Source organism: Oncorhynchus kisutch, unplaced genomic scaffold, assembly GCF_002021735.2.
Source record: "Oncorhynchus kisutch isolate 150728-3 unplaced genomic scaffold, Okis_V2 scaffold3736, whole genome shotgun sequence".
NCBI classification, from domain to species: domain Eukaryota; kingdom Metazoa; phylum Chordata; class Actinopteri; order Salmoniformes; family Salmonidae; genus Oncorhynchus; species Oncorhynchus kisutch.
Window position 1 is genome coordinate 247,712 of NW_022265681.1, and position 18,103 is coordinate 265,814.

General features: G+C 49.1%; 1 protein-coding gene across 7 annotated transcripts in view; it reads right to left on the reverse strand.

Moving 5' to 3' along the window:
* The window catches only part of LOC116371842 (puratrophin-1), a 144,744-nt gene that overhangs the window by 13,407 nt on the left and 113,234 nt on the right, over positions 1-18,103 (reverse strand). For all 7 annotated transcript variants that reach the window (XR_004209041.1, XM_031820919.1, XM_031820918.1 and 4 more), the window contains exons 12-15: positions 10,298-10,547; positions 6,304-6,393; positions 5,603-5,827; positions 4,898-5,068 (exon numbers count right to left, since the gene is read on the reverse strand). Coding sequence is in view for 6 of the 7 variants with exons in the window: in XM_031820919.1 (XP_031676779.1) it covers positions 4,898-5,068; positions 5,603-5,827; positions 6,304-6,393; positions 10,298-10,547 (736 nt within the window). In the remaining variant the exon portion in view is untranslated. The remainder of the gene's footprint in view (positions 1-4,897; positions 5,069-5,602; positions 5,828-6,303; positions 6,394-10,297; positions 10,548-18,103) is intronic.

Here is an 18,103-nt window from a genome sequence, read left to right on the forward strand (position 1 = left end):
AAAGGAGAACCAAATCCCTATGTCACTACTACAACTGGCCACAGTATAACCTAATCCCTATGTCACTACTACAACTGACCACAGTATAACCTAATCCCTATGTCACCTCTACAACTGACCACAGTATAACCTAATCCCTATGTCACCTCTACAACTGACCACAGTATAACCTAATCCCTATGTCACTTCTACAACTGACCACAGTATAACCTAATCCCTATGTCACTACTACAACTGACCACAGTATAACCTAATCCCTATGTCACCTCTACAACTGACCACAGTATAACCTAATCCCTATGACACTTCTACAACTGACCACAGTATAACCAAATCCCTATGTCACCTCTACAACTGACCACAGTATAACCTAATCCCTATGTCACTTCTACAACTGACCACAGTATAACCAAATCCCTATGTCACCTCTACAACTGACCACAGTATAACCTAATCCCTATGTCACTACTACAACTGACCACAGTATAACCTAATCCCTATGTCACTACTACAACTGACCACAGTATAACCTAATCCCTATGTCACTACTACAACTGACCACAGTATAACCTAATCCCTATGTCACTACTACAACTGACCACAGTATAACCTAATCCCTATGTCACTACTACAACTGACCACAGTATAACCAAATCCCTATGTCACTACTACAACTGGCCACAGTATAACCAAATCCCTATGTCACTTCTACAACTGGCCACAGTATAACCAACACTTAATGGAGTGTTTGTAGATATAGAGGGACCCACCTTAAAGGGGTGTTGGTAGATATAGAGGGACCCACCTTAAAGGAGTGTTGGTAGATATAGAGGGTAGATATAGAGGGTAGATATAGAGGGACCCACCTTAAAGGAGTGTTGGTAGATATAGAGGGTAGATATAGAGGGTCCCACCTTAAAGGAGTGTTGGTAGATATATAGGGACCCACCTTAAAGGAGTGTTGGTGGATATAGAGGGTAGATATAGAGGGTAGATATAGAGGGACCCACCTTAAAGGAGTGTTGGTAGATATAGAGGGTCCCACCTTAAAGGAGTGTTGGTGGATATAGAGGGTAGATATAGAGGGACTCCCCTTAAAGGAGTGTTGGTAGATATAGAGGGTAGATATAGAGGGTAGATATAGAGGGTCCCACCTTAAAGGAGTGTTGGTGGATATAGAGGGTAGATATAGAGGGTAGATATAGAGGGACCCACCTTAAAGGAGTGTTGGTAGATATAGAGGGTAGATATAGAGGGTAGATATAGAGGGTAGATATAGAGGGTAGATATAGAGGGACCCACCTTAAAGGAGTGCTGGTAGATATATAGGGTAGATATAGAGGGTAGATATAGAGGGTAGATATAGAGGGACCCACCTTAAAGGAGTGTTGGTGGATATAGAGGGTAGGTATAGAGGGACCCACCTTAAAGGAGTGTTGGTAGATATAGAGGGTAGATATAGAGGGTAGATATAGAGGGACCCACCTTAAAGGAGTGTTGGTAGATATAGAGGGACCCACCTTAAAGAAGTGTTGGTAGATATAGAGGGACCCACCTTAAAGGAGTGTTGGTAGATATAGAGGGACCCACCTTAAAGGAGTGTTGGTAGATATAGAGGGACCCACCTTAAAGAAGTGTTGGTAGATATAGAGGGTAGATATAGAGGGTAGATATAGAGGGACCCACCTTAAAGAAGTGTTGGTAGATATAGAGGGTAGATATAGAGGGACCCACCTTAAAGAAGTGTTGGTAGATATAGAGGGACCCACCTTAAAGGAGTGTTGGTAGATATAGAGGGACCCACCTTAAAGAAGTGTTTGTAGATATAGAGAGACCCACCTTAAAGGAGTGTTGGTAGATATAGAGGGTAGATATAGAGGGACCCACCTTAAAGGAGTGTTGGTAGATATAGAGGGACCCACCTTAAAGGAGTGTTGGTAGATATAGAGGGTAGATATAGAGGGTAGATATAGAGGGTCCCACCTTAAAGGAGTGTTGGTGGATATAGAGGGTAGATATAGAGGGTAGATATAGAGGGACCCACCTTAAAGGAGTGTTGGTAGATATAGAGGGTAGATATAGAGGGTAGATATAGAGGGTAGATATAGAGGGACCCACCTTAAAGGAGTGCTGGTAGATATATAGGGTAGATATATAGGGTAGATATAGAGGGACCCGCCTTAAAGAAGTGTTGGTAGATATAGAGGGTAGATATAGAGGGACCCACCTTAAAGAAGTGTTGGTAGATATAGAGGGACCCACCTTAAAGGAGTGTTGGTAGATATAGAGGGACCCACCTTAAAGAAGTGTTTGTAGATATAGAGAGACCCACCTTAAAGGAGTGTTGGTAGATATAGAGGGTAGATATAGAGGGACCCACCTTAAAGGAATGTTGGTAGATATAGAGGGACCCACCTTAAAGGAGTGTTGGTAGATATAGAGGGTAGATATAGAGGGTAGATATAGAGGGTCCCACCTTAAAGGAGTGTTGGTAGATATAGAGGGTAGATATAGAGGGTAGATATAGAGGGTAGATATAGAGGGACCCACCTTAAAGGAGTGCTGGTAGATATATAGGGTAGATATATAGGGTAGATATAGAGGGACCCACCTTAAAGAAGTGTTGGTAGATATAGAGGGTAGATATAGAGGGACCCACCTTAAAGAAGTGTTGGTAGATATAGAGGGACCCACCTTAAAGGAGTGTTGGTAGATATAGAGGGACCCACCTTAAAGAAGTGTTTGTAGATATAGAGAGACCCACCTTAAAGGAGTGTTGGTAGATATAGAGGGTAGATATAGAGGGACCCACCTTAAAGGAATGTTGGTAGATATAGAGGGACCCACCTTAAAGGAGTGTTGGTAGATATAGAGGGTAGATATAGAGGGTAGATATAGAGGGTCCCACCTTAAAGGAGTGTTGGTGGATATAGAGGGTAGATATAGAGGGTAGATATAGAGGGACCCACCTTAAAGGAGTGTTGGTAGATATAGAGGGTAGATATAGAGGGACCCACCTTAAAGGAGTGTTGGTAGATATAGAGGGACCCACCTTAAAGGAGTGTTGGTAGATATAGAGGGTAGATATAGAGGGTCCCACCTTAAAGGAGTGTTGGTGGATATAGAGGGTAGATATAGAGGGTAGATATAGAGGGACCCACCTTAAAGGAGTGTTGGTAGATATAGAGGGTAGATATAGAGGGTAGATATAGAGGGACCCACCTTAAAGGAGTGCTGGTAGATATATAGGGTAGATATAGAGGGTAGATATAGAGGGACCCACCTTAAAGGAGTGTTGGTGGATATAGAGGGTAGGTATAGAGGGACCCACCTTAAAGGAGTGTTGGTAGATATAGAGGGTAGATATAGAGGGTAGATATAGAGGGTAGATATAGAGGGACCCACCTTAAAGGAGTGTTGGTAGATATAGAGGGACCCACCTTAAATAAGTGTTGGTAGATATAGAGGGACCCACCTTAAAGGAGTGTTGGTAGATATAGAGGGACCCACCTTAAAGGAGTGTTGGTAGATATAGAGGGACCCACCTTAAAGAAGTGTTGGTAGATATAGAGGGTAGATATAGAGGGTAGATATAGAGGGACCCACCTTAAAGAAGTGTTGGTAGATATAGAGGGTAGATATAGAGGGACCCACCTTAAAGAAGTGTTGGTAGATATAGAGGGACCCACCTTAAAGGAGTGTTGGTAGATATAGAGAGACCCACCTTAAAGGAGTGTTGGTAGATATAGAGGGTAGATATAGAGGGACCCACCTTAAAGGAGTGTTGGTAGATATAGAGGGACCCACCTTAAAGGAGTGTTGGTAGATATAGAGGGACCCACCTTAAAGGAGTGTTGGTAGATATAGAGGGACCCACCTTAAAGGAGTGTTGGTAGATATAGAGGGTAGATATAGAGGGACCCACCTTAAAGGAGTGTTGGTGGATATAGAGGGTAGATATAGAGGGACCCACCTTAAAGGAGTGTTTGTAGATATAGAGGGTAGATATAGAGGGTAGATATAGAGGGACCCACCTTAAAGGAGTGTTGGTGGATATAGAGGGTAGATATAGAGGGTAGATATAGAGGTTAGATATAGAGGGTAGATATAGAGGGACCCACCTTAAAGGAGTGTTTGTAGATATAGAGGGTCGATATAGAGGGACCCACCTTAAAGGAGTGTTGGTAGATATAGAGGGACCTACCTTAAAGGAGTGTTGGTAGATATATAGGGTAGATATAGAGGGTAGATATAGAGGGTAGATATAGAGGGACCCACCTTAAAGGAGTGTTGGTGGATATAGAGGGACCCACCTTAAAGGAGTGTTGGTAGATATAGAGGGACCCACCTTAAAGGAGTGTTGGTAGATATAGAGGGTAGATATAGAGGGTAGATATAGAGGGTAGATATAGAGGGTAGATATAGAGGGTAGATATAGAGGGACCCACCTTAAAGGAGTGTTTGTAGATATAGAGGGACCCACCTTAAAGGAGTGTTGGTAGATATAGAGGGACCCACCTTAAAGGAGTGTTGGTAGATATAGAGGGTAGATATAGAGGGTAGATATAGAGGGTAGATATAGAGGGACCCACCTTAAAGGAGTGTTTGTAGATATAGAGGGTAGATATAGAGGATAGATATAGAGGGTAGATATAGAGGGTAGATATAGAGGGTAGATATAGAGGGACCCACCTTAAAGGAGTGTTTGTAGATATAGAGGGTAGATATAGAGGGTAGATATAGAGGGACCCACCTTAAAGGAGTGTTGGTGGATATAGAGGGTAGATATAGAGGGACCCACCTTAAAGGAGTGTTGGTGGATATAGAGGGTAGATATAGAGGGACCCACCTTAAAGGAGTGTTGGTGGATATAGAGGGTAGATATAGAGGGACCCACCTTAAAGGAGTGTTTGTAGATGTAAACGTCCAGTCCTCCTTCGATGCGTTTGGGTTTACTGAACAGCACCAGGTCTTGAAACAGGAAGACATGGCGCTGACACTTCTTCCTGCCATACCAGATCCAGAACTCATCCTGTCTGACCAGCTGACCCTGCTCCTTCAGGTTCACCTGGGGAGGACGAGACAAGAGTCAGGCTAAATATACAACACTTCATGTTACTCAAACACCTGTTGCACGTTGCCATCCTCCCAAGTCTCGTTCTTCACCCTGCTATTTCACAATCCCCAAGTCTAGAACTGTCCCAGTAGTATTTTACAATCCCCCCCCCCCCCTTGTATTTCAGACTTCCCCAAATCGTTCAGTTCCACAGAGAGTTTGTCATATTATCGCTGTACCACACAGGAGGCTGGTGGCACCTTACTTGGGGAGGACGGGCTCGTGGTAACGGCTGGAGTGGAATTAGTGGAATGGGATCAAACACATCACATGGTTTCTATGTTGGATACCGTGTCACTCCAGACGTTATTATGAGCCGTTCTCCCCCTCGGCCGTCTCCCCCCTCGGCCGTCTCCCCCTCGGCCGTCTCCCCCTCGGCCGTCTCCCCCTCGGCCGTCTCCCCTCGGCCGTCTCCCGAGTTGGACCGTAACTCTGTGAGGGTCAAAGAAGACACGATAACTCTCAGGCTGAAGGTGCGTCACTCACATCACAGTCTCGAATGGCGTCCATGGCGAGCAGGTCGTTGCCGTGACGCAGCTGGAACTTGACCATCTCCGCGGCGGCTCGGAGGTAGCCCAGCTCTGTCTCCTGCGCCTCGCTCACCTCCTTGATCAGGTCTTTGAGGAGGAGAGCGTATTTAGCCATCCTCTGGATGGGCTTTAACAGGTAGGAGGCCAGGTCCATCTTATCTCCCAGCTTCAGCTGCTTGTTCTATAGTGGTTAGAGGTGAAAGGTTATACAGCTAGACAGCTAGCTAGACAGACAGACAGGCAGACAGACAGCTAATCAGACAGACAGACAGCTAGACATCCTCTGAATGGGCTTTAACAGGTAGGAGGTCAGGTCCATCTTATCTCCCAGCTTCAGCTGCTTGTTCTATAGCGGTTAGAGGTCAAAGGTTATGCAGTTAGACAGACAGACAGACAGACAGACAGTCAGTTAGGTGCAAAAAACCACAGCTAGACAGACAGACAAACAGACAGACAGACAGACAGACAAGCATACAGACAGACAGCTAGACAGACAGCTAGACAGACAGACAGACAGACAGACAGACAGACAGACAGCTAGACAGACAGCTAGACAGACAGACAGACAGACAGACAGTCAGTGCAAAGAGCCACAGCTAGTTGTCTGTACGTTCTGAAGCACATGTATGTCTGTTCTGGTGTGTTCTTCTTCCTCACCCTGAAGAAGCTGTTTCCGTGGCTGGCCAACAGCGTATCAGACCGAGGCTTGTTCTTACTGTACAGAGCGTACAGGCCGAACGCGTCTTGCTGTGGATTACATGGAAACAGAACAAATCATTCTACTGAGAGAAAACAGAAAACCCTCTCTTGTTCTGTAAACATGCCCTGTACCAAAAAAAGGAAACGAGAACTCTCCATTTCTCGACAAGTTCGGTTTTATTTGGCGAGAATTCTGGCGAGACATCAAATTACTTGGTTGCTTTTTTATATTCGTACAGAGTGTAATATCTCTCCCAGACTTTTATAGCCAGGAATGTGTCGACTTAGCCTACGTCCCAAACGGCACACTAGTCCCTATGTAGTGCACTAGCCCATAAGGCTCGGGTCAAAAGAGGTGCACTATATCTAGCCATCAGGGACGCAGATCCAGTCTCCCTGTTATAAGCCTGGGAGAGAGGACTACGTCTCCCTGTTATAAGCCTGGGAGAGAGGACTACGTCTCCCTGTTATAAGCCTGGGAGAGAGGACTACGTCTCCCTGTTATAAGCCTGGGAGAGAGGACTACGTCTTCCTGCTATAAGCCTGGGAGAGAGGACTATGTCTCCCTGTTATAAGCCTGGGAGAGAGGACTACGTCTCCCTGTTATAAGCCTGGGAGAGAGGACTACGTCTCCCTGTTATAAGAATGGGAGAGAGGACTACGTCTTCCTGCTATAAGCCTGGGAGAGAGGACTACATCTCCCTGTTATAAGCCTGGTAGAGAGGACTACATCTCCCTGTTATAAGCCTGGGAGAGAGGACTACATCTCCCTGTTATAAGCCCGGTAGAGAGGACTACATCTCCCTGTTATAAGCCTGGTAGAGAGGACTACATCTCCCTGTTATAAGCCTGGTAGAGAGGACTACATCTCCCTGTTATAAGCCTGGTAGAGATGACTACATCTCCCTGTTATAAGCCTGGTAGAGAGGACTACATACTACATCTCCCTGTTATAAGTCTGGTAGAGAGGACTACATCTCCCTGTTATAAGCCTGGGAGAGAGGACTATATCTCCCTGTTATAAGCCTGGGAGAGAGGACTACGTCTCCCTGTTATAAGCCTGGGAGAGAGGACTACGTCTCCCTGTTATAAGAATGGGAGAGAGGACTACGTCTTCCTGCTATAAGCCTGGGAGAGAGGACTACATCTCCCTGTTATAAGCCTGGTAGAGAGGACTACATCTCCCTGTTATAAGCCTGGGAGAGAGGACTACATCTCCCTGTTATAAGCCCGGTAGAGAGGACTACATCTCCCTGTTATAAGCCTGGTAGAGAGGACTACATCTCCCTGTTATAAGCCTGGTAGAGATGACTACATCTCCCTGTTATAAGCCTGGTAGAGAGGACTACATCTCCCTGTTATAAGTCTGGTAGAGAGGACTACATCTCCCTGTTATAAGCCTGGGAGAGAGGACTATATCTCCCTGTTATAAGCCTGGTAGAGAGGACTACATCTCCCTGTTATAAGCCTGGGAGAGAGGACTACATCTCCCTGTTATAAGCCTGGGAGAGAGGACTACATCTCCCTGTTATAAGCCTGGGAGAGAGGACTACATCTCCCTGCTATAAGCCTGGGAGAGGACTACATCTCCCTGTTATAAGCCTGGGAGAGAGGACTACATCTCCCTGTTATAAGCCTGGGAGAGAGGACTACATCTCCCTGTTATAAGCCTGGGAGAGAGGACTACATCTCCCTGTTATAAGCCTGGGAGAGAGGACTACATCTCCCTGCTATAAGCCTGGTAGAGAGGACTACATCTCCCTGTTATAAGCCTGGGAGAGAGGACTACATCTCCCTGTTATAAGCCTGGGAGAGAGGACTACATCTCCCTGTTATAAGCCTGGGAGAGGACTACATCTCCCTGTTATAAGCCTGGTAGAGGACTACATCTCCCTGTTATAAGCCTGGGAGAGAGGACTACGTCTCCCTGTTATAAGCCTGGGAGAGAGGACTACATCTCCCTGTTATAAGCCTGGTAGAGGACTACATCTCCCTGTTATAAGCCTGGGAGAGAGGACTACATCTCCCTGTTATAAGCCTGGTAGAGGACTACATCTCCCTGTTATAAGCCTGGTAGAGAGGACTACATCTCCCTGTTATAAGCCTGGTAGAGGACTACATCTCCCTGTTATAAGCCTGGGAGAGAGGACTACATCTCCCTGTTATAAGCCTGGTAGAGAGGACTACATCTCCCTGTTATAAGCCTGGTAGAGAGGACTACATCTCCCTGTTATAAGCCTGGGAGAGAGGACTACATCTCCCTGTTATAAGCCTGGGAGAGAGGACTACATCTCCCTGTTATAAGCCTGGTAGAGAGGACTACATCTCCCTGTTATAAGCCTGGTAGAGAGGACTACATCTCCCTGTTATAAGCCTGGTAGAGGACTACATCTCCCTGTTATAAGCCTGGGAGAGAGGACTACATCTCCCTGTTATAAGCCTGGTAGAGAGGACTACATCTCCCTGTTATAAGCCTGGTAGAGGACTACATCTCCCTGTTATAAGCCTGGTAGAGAGGACTACATCTCCCTGTTATAAGCCTGGTAGAGGACTACATCTCCCTGTTATAAGCCTGGGAGAGAGGACTACATCTCCCTGTTATAAGCCTGGGAGAGAGGACTACATCTCCCTGTTATAAGCCTGGTAGAGGACTACATCTCCCTGTTATAAGCCTGGTAGAGAGGACTACATCTCCCTGTTATAAGCCTGGTAGAGAGGACTACATCTCCCTGTTATAAGCCTGGGAGAGAGGACTACATCTCCCTGTTATAAGCCTGGGAGAGAGGACTACATCTCCCTGTTATAAGAATGGGAGAGAGGACTACGTCTCCAGCTGCTGTTTGAAGGGTGGAAAATCAGGATGTTTAAATCAAACCAAGGGGTCTGAGAACGACCACAGGTATGAAGGTAAAGAGAGAACAGTGTGTGTGTGTGTGTGTGTGTGAGGGAAACAGGGTTGTGACAACATGGAACCTGCTAGAGAGCTTAGTAGAGTTCAGTATTTTCACAGCTGGGTTGGTATTTGAAGGTAAAAGCGCCTCCCTAAAGCCAAAATCCTGCCTTGAGGTTAACGAGCAGCTAGATACCAGGGCCGGCCAGTTAAACGTACTGGACCAAGGAACCTCAGGAACACATCGACATCGTTAGGATATAGTATACTGTAGATGTCTAGAGGCGCAGGAAACAGTGAGAATAAAGGGGGTGGTTACCTCAGTAATGTTACCTCAGTAATGTTACCGCAGTAATGATGCTCAGTAATGTTACCTCAGTAATGTTACCGCAGTAATGTTACCTCAGTAATCCTTCCTCGGTAATGCTACCTCAGTAATGTTACCTCGGTAATGCTACCTCGGTAATGTTACCTCGGTAATGTTACCTCAGTAATGCTACCTCAGTAGTGCTACCTCGGTAATGTTACCTCGGTAATGTTACCTCAGGAATGTTACTTCAGTAATATTACCTCAGTAATGTAATCATCAGTAATGTTACCTCAGTAATGTTACCTCAGTAATGTTACCTCAGTAATGCTACCTCAGTAATGCTACCTCGGTAATGCTACCTCGGTAATGTTACCTCGGTAATGTTACCTCAGTAATGTTACCTCGGTAATGTAATCATCAGTAATGTTACCTCAGTAATGCTACCTCAGTAATGCTACCTCAGTAATGCTACCTCAGTAATGCTACCTCAGTAATGCTACCTCAGTAATGCTACCTCAGTAATGCTACCTCAGTAATGCTACCTCAGGAACACTGTCATTCGGCTGTAACAGAAGTGGATATCCTCTACCGTTTGAGGAACATATTGTCATTCGGCTATAGAGTAAGAGGTACGAAGAGGTCTCTTACTCGTGTCGTAGGAAGCAGCGTGAGACTCGTAATAGGTGATTTTCAGTAGTAACATTACCTCTGGGTATATTGAAACAAATCGTTAGAGGAATGAGGTCTCTTACGTGTCGTAGGAAGCAGTGTGACACCCTCAGAGGGTGGTTGCAGCAGCTCTCCAACTCCTTGAGGAAGTACTGGCTGTGGAAGTCCATAAGCTTCTCCAGGTTCCCAAAGATGACGCTGCGTTTTCCCCTGAGGTCCTGCGGGAGGTCTCCTCTCTCCATCTCGGGGAAGTAGTGCTCGATGATGTAACGGAGGGAACGCACGTACTCCCTCTCCGTGGTCACCATCTCATCCACGATGTGACGCAGCTTACTGTGGCGAGAGGAGAGGACTGTTAAGACTGGTCAGTTTACTGTGGAGGGAGAGAGAGGAGGAGAGGACTGTTAAGACTAGTCAGTTTACTGTGGAGGGAGAGAGAGGAGGAGAGGACTGTTAAGACTGGTCAGTTTACTGTGGAGGGAGAGAGAGGAGGAGAGGACTGTTAGACTGGTCAGTTTACTGTGGAGGGAGAGAGAGGAAGAGAGGACTGTTAAGACTGGTCAGTTTACTGTGGAGGGAGAGAGAGGAGGAGAGGACTGTTAAGACTGGTCAGTTTACTGTGGAGGGAGAGAGAGGAGGAGAGGACTGTTAGACTGGTCAGTTTACTGTGGAGGGAGAGAGAGGAGGAGAGGACTGTTAAGACTGGTCAGTTTACTGTGGTGAGAGGAGATGACTGTTAAGACTGGTCAGTTTACTGTGGAGGGAGAGAGAGGCGGAGAGGACTGTTAGACTGGTCAGTTTACTGTGGAGGGAGAGAGAGGAGGAGAGGACTGTTAAGACTGGTCAGTTTACTGTGGAGGGAGAGAGAGGAGGAGAGGACTGTTAGACTGGTCAGTTTACTGTGGAGGGAGAGAGAGGAGGAGAGGACTGTTAAGACTGGTCAGTTTACTGTGGAGGGAGAGAGAGGACTGTTAAGACTGGTCAGTTTACTGTGGAGGGAGAAAGAGGACTGTTAAGACTGGTCAGTTTACTGTGGAGGGAGAAAGAGGACTGTTAAGACTGGTCAGTTTACTGTGGAGGGAGAGAGAGGAGGAGAGGACTGTTAAGACTGGTCAGTTTACTGTGGTGAGAGGAGATGACTGTTAAGACTGGTCAGTTTACTGTGGAGGGAGAGAGAGGCGGAGAGGACTGTTAGACTGGTCAGTTTACTGTGGAGGGAGAGAGAGGAGGAGAGGACTGTTAAGACTGGTCAGTTTACTGTGGAGGGAGAGAGAGGAGGAGAGGACTGTTAGACTGGTCAGTTTACTGTGGAGGGAGAGAGAGGAGGAGAGGACTGTTAAGACTGGTCAGTTTACTGTGGAGGGAGAGAGAGGACTGTTAAGACTGGTCAGTTTACTGTGGAGGGAGAAAGAGGACTGTTAAGACTGGTCAGTTTACTGTGGAGGGAGAAAGAGGACTGTTAAGACTGGTCAGTTTACTGTGGAGGGAGAGAGAGGAGGAGAGGTCTGTTAGACTGGTCAGTTTACTGTGGCGAGAGGAGCTGTTAAGACTACCTGAGATGACTGTTAAGCTACCTGTCTCAACATGTCCTAGTGGTCCTCAGTCCCCAGCTACCTGTCTCAACATGTCCTAGTGGTCCTCAGTCCCCAGCTAGCTGTCTCAACATGTCCTAGTGGTCCTCAGTCCCCAGCTACCTGTCTCAACATGTCAGTGTGGTCCTCAGTCCCCAGCTACCTGTCTCAACATGTCCTAGTGGTCCTCAGTCCCCAGCTACCTGTCTCAACATGTCAGTGGTCCTCAGTCCCCAGCTACCTGTCTCAACATGTCCTAGTGGTCCTCAGTCCCCAGCTACCTGTCTCAACATGTCAGTGTGGTCCTCAGTCCCCAGCTACCTGTCTCAACATGTCCTAGTGGTCCTCAGTCCCCAGCTACCTGTCTCAACATGTCAGTGGTCCTCAGTCCCCAGCTACCTGTCTCAACATGTCCTAGTGGTCCTCAGTCCCCAGCTACCTGTCTCAACATGTCCTAGTGGTCCTCAGTCCCCAGCTACCTGTCTCAACATGTCCTAGTGGTCCTCAGTCCCCAGCTACCTGTCTCAACATGTCCTAGTGGTCCTCAGTCCCCAGCTACCTGTCTCAACATGTCCTAGTGGTCCTCAGTCCCCAGCTACCTGTCTCAACATGTCAGTGTGGTCCTCAGTCCCCAGCTACCTGTCTCAACATGTCCTAGTGGTCCTCAGTCCCCAGCTAGCTGTCTCAACATGTCCTAGTGGTCCTCAGTCCCCAGCTACCTGTCTCAACATGTCCTAGTGGTCCTCAGTCCCCAGCTACCTGTCTCAACATGTCCTAGTGGTCCTCAGTCCCCAGCTACCTGTCTCAACATGTCCTAGTGGTCCTCAGTCCCCAGCTACCTGTCTCAACATATCAGTGGTCCTCAGTCCCCAGCTACCTGTCTCAACATGTCCTAGTGGTCATCAGTCCCCAGCTACCTGTCTCAACATGTCCTAGTGGTCCTCAGTCCACAGCTACCTGTCTCAACATGTCCTATTGGTCCTCAGTCCCCAGCTACCTGTCTCAACATGTCCTAGTGGTCCTCAGTCCCCAGCTACCTGTCTCAACATATCAGTGGTCCTCAGTCCCCAGCTACCTGTCTCAACATGTCCTAGTGGTCCTCAGTCCCCAGCTACCTGTCTCAACATGTCCTAGTGGTCCTCAGTCCCCAGCTACCTGTCTCAACATATCAGTGGTCCTCAGTCCCCAGCTACCTGTCTCAACATGTCCTAGTGGTCATCAGTCCCCAGCTACCTGTCTCAACATGTCCTAGTGGTCCTCAGTCCACAGCTACCTGTCTCAACATGTCCTATTGGTCCTCAGTCCCCAGCTACCTGTCTCAACATGTCCTAGTGGTCCTCAGTCCCCAGCTACCTGTCTCAACATATCAGTGGTCCTCAGTCCCCAGCTACCTGTCTCAACATGTCCTAGTGGTCCTCAGTCCCCAGCTACCTGTCTCAACATGTCCTAGTGGTCCTCAGTCCCCAGCCACCTGTCTCAACATGTCAGTGGTCCTCAGACCCCAGCTACCTGTCTCAACATGTCCTAGTGGTCCTCAGTCCCCAGCTACCTGTCTCAACATGTCCTAGTGGTCCTCAGTCCCCAGCTAGCTGTCTCAACATGTCCTAGTGGTCCTCAGTCCCCAGCTACCTGTCTCAACATGTCCTAGTGGTCCTCAGTCCCCAGCTACCTGTCTCAACATGTCCTAGTGGTCCTCAGTCCCCAGCTACCTGTCTCAACATGTCCTAGTGGTCCTCAGTCCCCAGCTACCTGTCTCAACATGTCCTAGTGGTCCTCAGTCCCCAGCTACCTGTCTCAACATGTCCTAGTGGTCCTCAGTCCCCAGCTACCTGTCTCAACATGTCCTAGTGGTCCTCAGTCCCCAGCTACCTGTCTCAACATATCAGTGGTCCTCAGTCCCCAGCTACCTGTCTCAACATGTCCTAGTGGTCATCAGTCCCCAGCTACCTGTCTCAACATGTCCTAGTGGTCCTCAGTCCACAGCTACCTGTCTCAACATGTCCTATTGGTCCTCAGTCCCCAGCTACCTGTCTCAACATGTCCTAGTGGTCCTCAGTCCCCAGCTACCTGTCTCAACATGTCCTAGTGGTCCTCAGTCCCCAGCTAGCTGTCTCAACATGTCCTAGTGGTCCTCAGTCCCCAGCTACCGGTCTCAACATGTCAGTGTGGTCCTCAGTCCCCAGCTACCTGTCTCAACATGTCCTAGTGGTCCTCAGTCCCCAGCTACCTGTCTCAACATGTCAGTGGTCCTCAGTCCCCAGCTACCTGTCTCAACATGTCCTAGTGGTCCTCAGTCCCCAGCTACCTGTCTCAACATGTCAGTGTGGTCCTCAGTCCCCAGCTACCTGTCTCAACATGTCCTAGTGGTCCTCAGTCCCCAGCTACCTGTCTCAACATGTCAGTGGTCCTCAGTCCCCAGCTACCTGTCTCAACATGTCCTAGTGGTCCTCAGTCCCCAGCTACCTGTCTCAACATGTCCTAGTGGTCCTCAGTCCCCAGCTACCTGTCTCAACATGTCCTAGTGGTCCTCAGTCCCCAGCTACCTGTCTCAACATGTCCTAGTGGTCCTCAGTCCCCAGCTACCTGTCTCAACATGTCCTAGTGGTCCTCAGTCCCCAGCTACCTGTCTCAACATGTCAGTGTGGTCCTCAGTCCCCAGCTACCTGTCTCAACATGTCCTAGTGGTCCTCAGTCCCCAGCTATCTGTCTCAACATGTCCTAGTGGTCCTCAGTCCCCAGCTACCTGTCTCAACATGTCCTAGTGGTCCTCAGTCCCCAGCTACCTGTCTCAACATGTCCTAGTGGTCCTCAGTCCCCAGCTACCTGTCTCAACATGTCCTAGTGGTCCTCAGTCCCCAGCTACCTGTCTCAACATATCAGTGGTCCTCAGTCCCCAGCTACCTGTCTCAACATGTCCTAGTGGTCATCAGTCCCCAGCTACTGTCTCAACATGTCCTAGTGGTCCTCAGTCCACAGCTACCTGTCTCAACATGTCCTATTGGTCCTCAGTCCCCAGCTACCTGTCTCAACATGTCCTAGTGGTCCTCAGTCCCCAGCTACCTGTCTCAACATATCAGTGGTCCTCAGTCCCCAGCTACCTGTCTCAACATGTCCTAGTGGTCCTCAGTCCCCAGCTACCTGTCTCAACATGTCCTAGTGGTCCTCAGTCCCCAGCCACCTGTCTCAACATGTCAGTGGTCCTCAGACCCCAGCTACCTGTCTCAACATGTCCTAGTGGTCCTCAGTCCCCAGCTACCTGTCTCAACATGTCCTAGTGGTCCTCAGTCCCCAGCTAGCTGTCTCAACATGTCCTAGTGGTCCTCAGTCCCCAGCTACCTGTCTCAACATGTCCTAGTGGTCCTCAGTCCCCAGCTACCTGTCTCAACATGTCCTAGTGGTCCTCAGTCCCCAGCTACCTGTCTCAACATGTCCTAGTGGTCCTCAGTCCCCAGCTACCTGTCTCAACATGTCCTAGTGGTCCTCAGTCCCCAGCTACCTGTCTCAACATGTCCTAGTGGTCCTCAGTCCCCAGCTACCTGTCTCAACATGTCAGTGGTCCTCAGTCCCCAGCTACCTGTCTCAACATGTCCTAGTGGTCCTCAGTCCCCAGCTACCTGTCTCAACATGTCCTAGTGGTCCTCAGTCCCCAGCTACCTGTCTCAACATGTCCTAGTGGTCCTCAGTCCCCAGCTACCTGTCTCAACATGTCCTAGTGGTCCTCAGTCCCCAGCTACCTGTCTCAACATGTCCTAGTGGTCCTCAGTCCCCAGCTACCTGTCTCAACATGTCCTAGTGGTCCTCAGTCCCCAGCTACCTGTCTCAACATGTCAGTGTGGTCCTCAGTCCCCAGCTACCTGTCTCAACATGTCCTAGTGGTCCTCAGTCCCCAGCTATCTGTCTCAACATGTCCTAGTGGTCCTCAGTCCCCAGCTACCTGTCTCAACATGTCCTAGTGGTCCTCAGTCCCCAGCTACCTGTCTCAACATGTCCTAGTGGTCCTCAGTCCCCAGCTACCTGTCTCAACATGTCCTAGTGGTCCTCAGTCCCCAGCTACCTGTCTCAACATATCAGTGGTCCTCAGTCCCAGCTACCTGTCTCAACATGTCCTAGTGGTCATCAGTCCCCAGCTACCTGTCTCAACATGTCCTAGTGGTCCTCAGTCCACAGCTACCTGTCTCAACATGTCCTATTGGTCCTCAGTCCCCAGCTACCTGTCTCAACATGTCCTAGTGGTCCTCAGTCCCCAGCTACCTGTCTCAACATATCAGTGGTCCTCAGTCCCCAGCTACCTGTCTCAACATGTCCTAGTGGTCCTCAGTCCCCAGCTACCTGTCTCAACATGTCCTAGTGGTCCTCAGTCCCCAGCCACCTGTCTCAACATGTCAGTGGTCCTCAGACCCCAGCTACCTGTCTCAACATGTCCTAGTGGTCCTCAGTCCCCAGCTACCTGTCTCAACATGTCCTAGTGGTCCTCAGTCCCCAGCTAGCTGTCTCAACATGTCCTAGTGGTCCTCAGTCCCCAGCTACCTGTCTCAACATGTCCTAGTGGTCCTCAGTCCCCAGCTACCTGTCTCAACATGTCCTAGTGGTCCTCAGTCCCCAGCTACCTGTCTCAACATGTCCTAGTGGTCCTCAGTCCCCAGCTACCTGTCTCAACATGTCCTAGTGGTCCTCAGTCCCCAGCTACCTGTCTCAACATGTCCTAGTGGTCCTCAGTCCCCAGCTACCTGTCTCAACATATCAGTGGTCCTCAGTCCCCAGCTACCTGTCTCAACATGTCCTAGTGGTCATCAGTCCCCAGCTACCTGTCTCAACATGTCCTTGTGGTCCTCAGTCCACAGCTACCTGTCTCAACATGTCCTATTGGTCCTCAGTCCCCAGCTACCTGTCTCAACATGTCCTAGTGGTCCTCAGTCCCCAGCTACCTGTCTCAACATATCAGTGGTCCTCAGTCCCCAGCTACCTGTCTCAACATGTCCTAGTGGTCCTCAGTCCCCAGCTACCTGTCTCAACATGTCCTAGTGGTCCTCAGTCCCCAGCCACCTGTCTCAACATGTCAGTGGTCCTCAGGCCCCAGCTACCTGTCTCAACATGTCATTGTGGTCCTTAGTCCCCAGCTACCTGTCTCAACATGTCCTAGTGGTCCTCAGTCCCCAGCTAGCTGTCTCAACATGTCCTAGTGGTCCTCAGTCCCCAGCTACCTGTCTCAACATGTCCTAGTGGTCCTCAGTCCCCAGCTACCTGTCTCAACATGTCCTAGTGGTCCTCAGTCCCCAGCTACCTGTCTCAACATGTCCTAGTGGTCCTCAGTCCCCAGCTACCTGTCTCAACATGTCCTAGTGGTCCTCAGTCCCCAGCTACCTGTCTCAACATATCAGTGGTCCTCAGTCCCCAGCTACCTGTCTCAACATGTCCTAGTGGTCCTCAGTCCCCAGCTACCTGTCTCAACATGTCCTAGTGGTCCTCAGTCCCCAGCTACCTGTCTCAACATGTCCTAGTGGTCCTCAGTCCCCAGCTACCTGTCTCAACATGTCCTAGTGGTCCTCAGTCCCCAGCTACCTGTCTCAACATGTCCTAGTGGTCCTCAGTCCCCAGCTACCTGTCTCAACATGTCCTAGTGGTCCTCAGTCCCCAGCTACCTGTCTCAACATGTCCTAGTGGTCCCTCAGTCCCCAGCTACCTGTCTCAACATGTCCTAGTGGTCCTCAGTCCACAGCTACCTGTCTCATCATGTCCTATTGGTCCTCAGTCCCCAGCTACCTGTCTCAACATGTCCTAGTGGTCCTCAGTCCCCAGCTACCCGTCTCAACATATCAGTGGTCCTCAGTCCCCAGCTACCTGTCTCAACATGTCCTAGTGGTCCTCAGTCCCCAGCTACCTGTCTCAACATGTCCTAGTGTGGTGGTATAGACTGTCCTGGTTTCTCTGGTCTCTTCAGATTCTAGACTGTCCTGGTTTCTCTGGTCTCTTCAGATTCTAGACTGTCCTGGTTTCTCTGGTCTCTTCAAAGTTCACCTCCCTCCCTCCTTCTCTCCCTCAGTTCATCTCCCTCCCTGTGGGGTTGGGGTCTGTGAACAGTGTGATAGGTTCTCTGGTGACAGCCTCTCGGCATCAGGCCCAGCCTCCACACGGCCACACACACACAAACACACGGCCACACACACACAGTAGAGTAGTGGTAGCTAGACTAAAACCCATCTGTCCCTGTAACACTACACTGGGAAACATGACAGACAGAAAGACAGACAGACAGACAGCTCGCTCTCTGTGTGTGTATGTGTGTGTGTGTGTGTGTGTGTGTGTGTGTGTGTGTGTGTG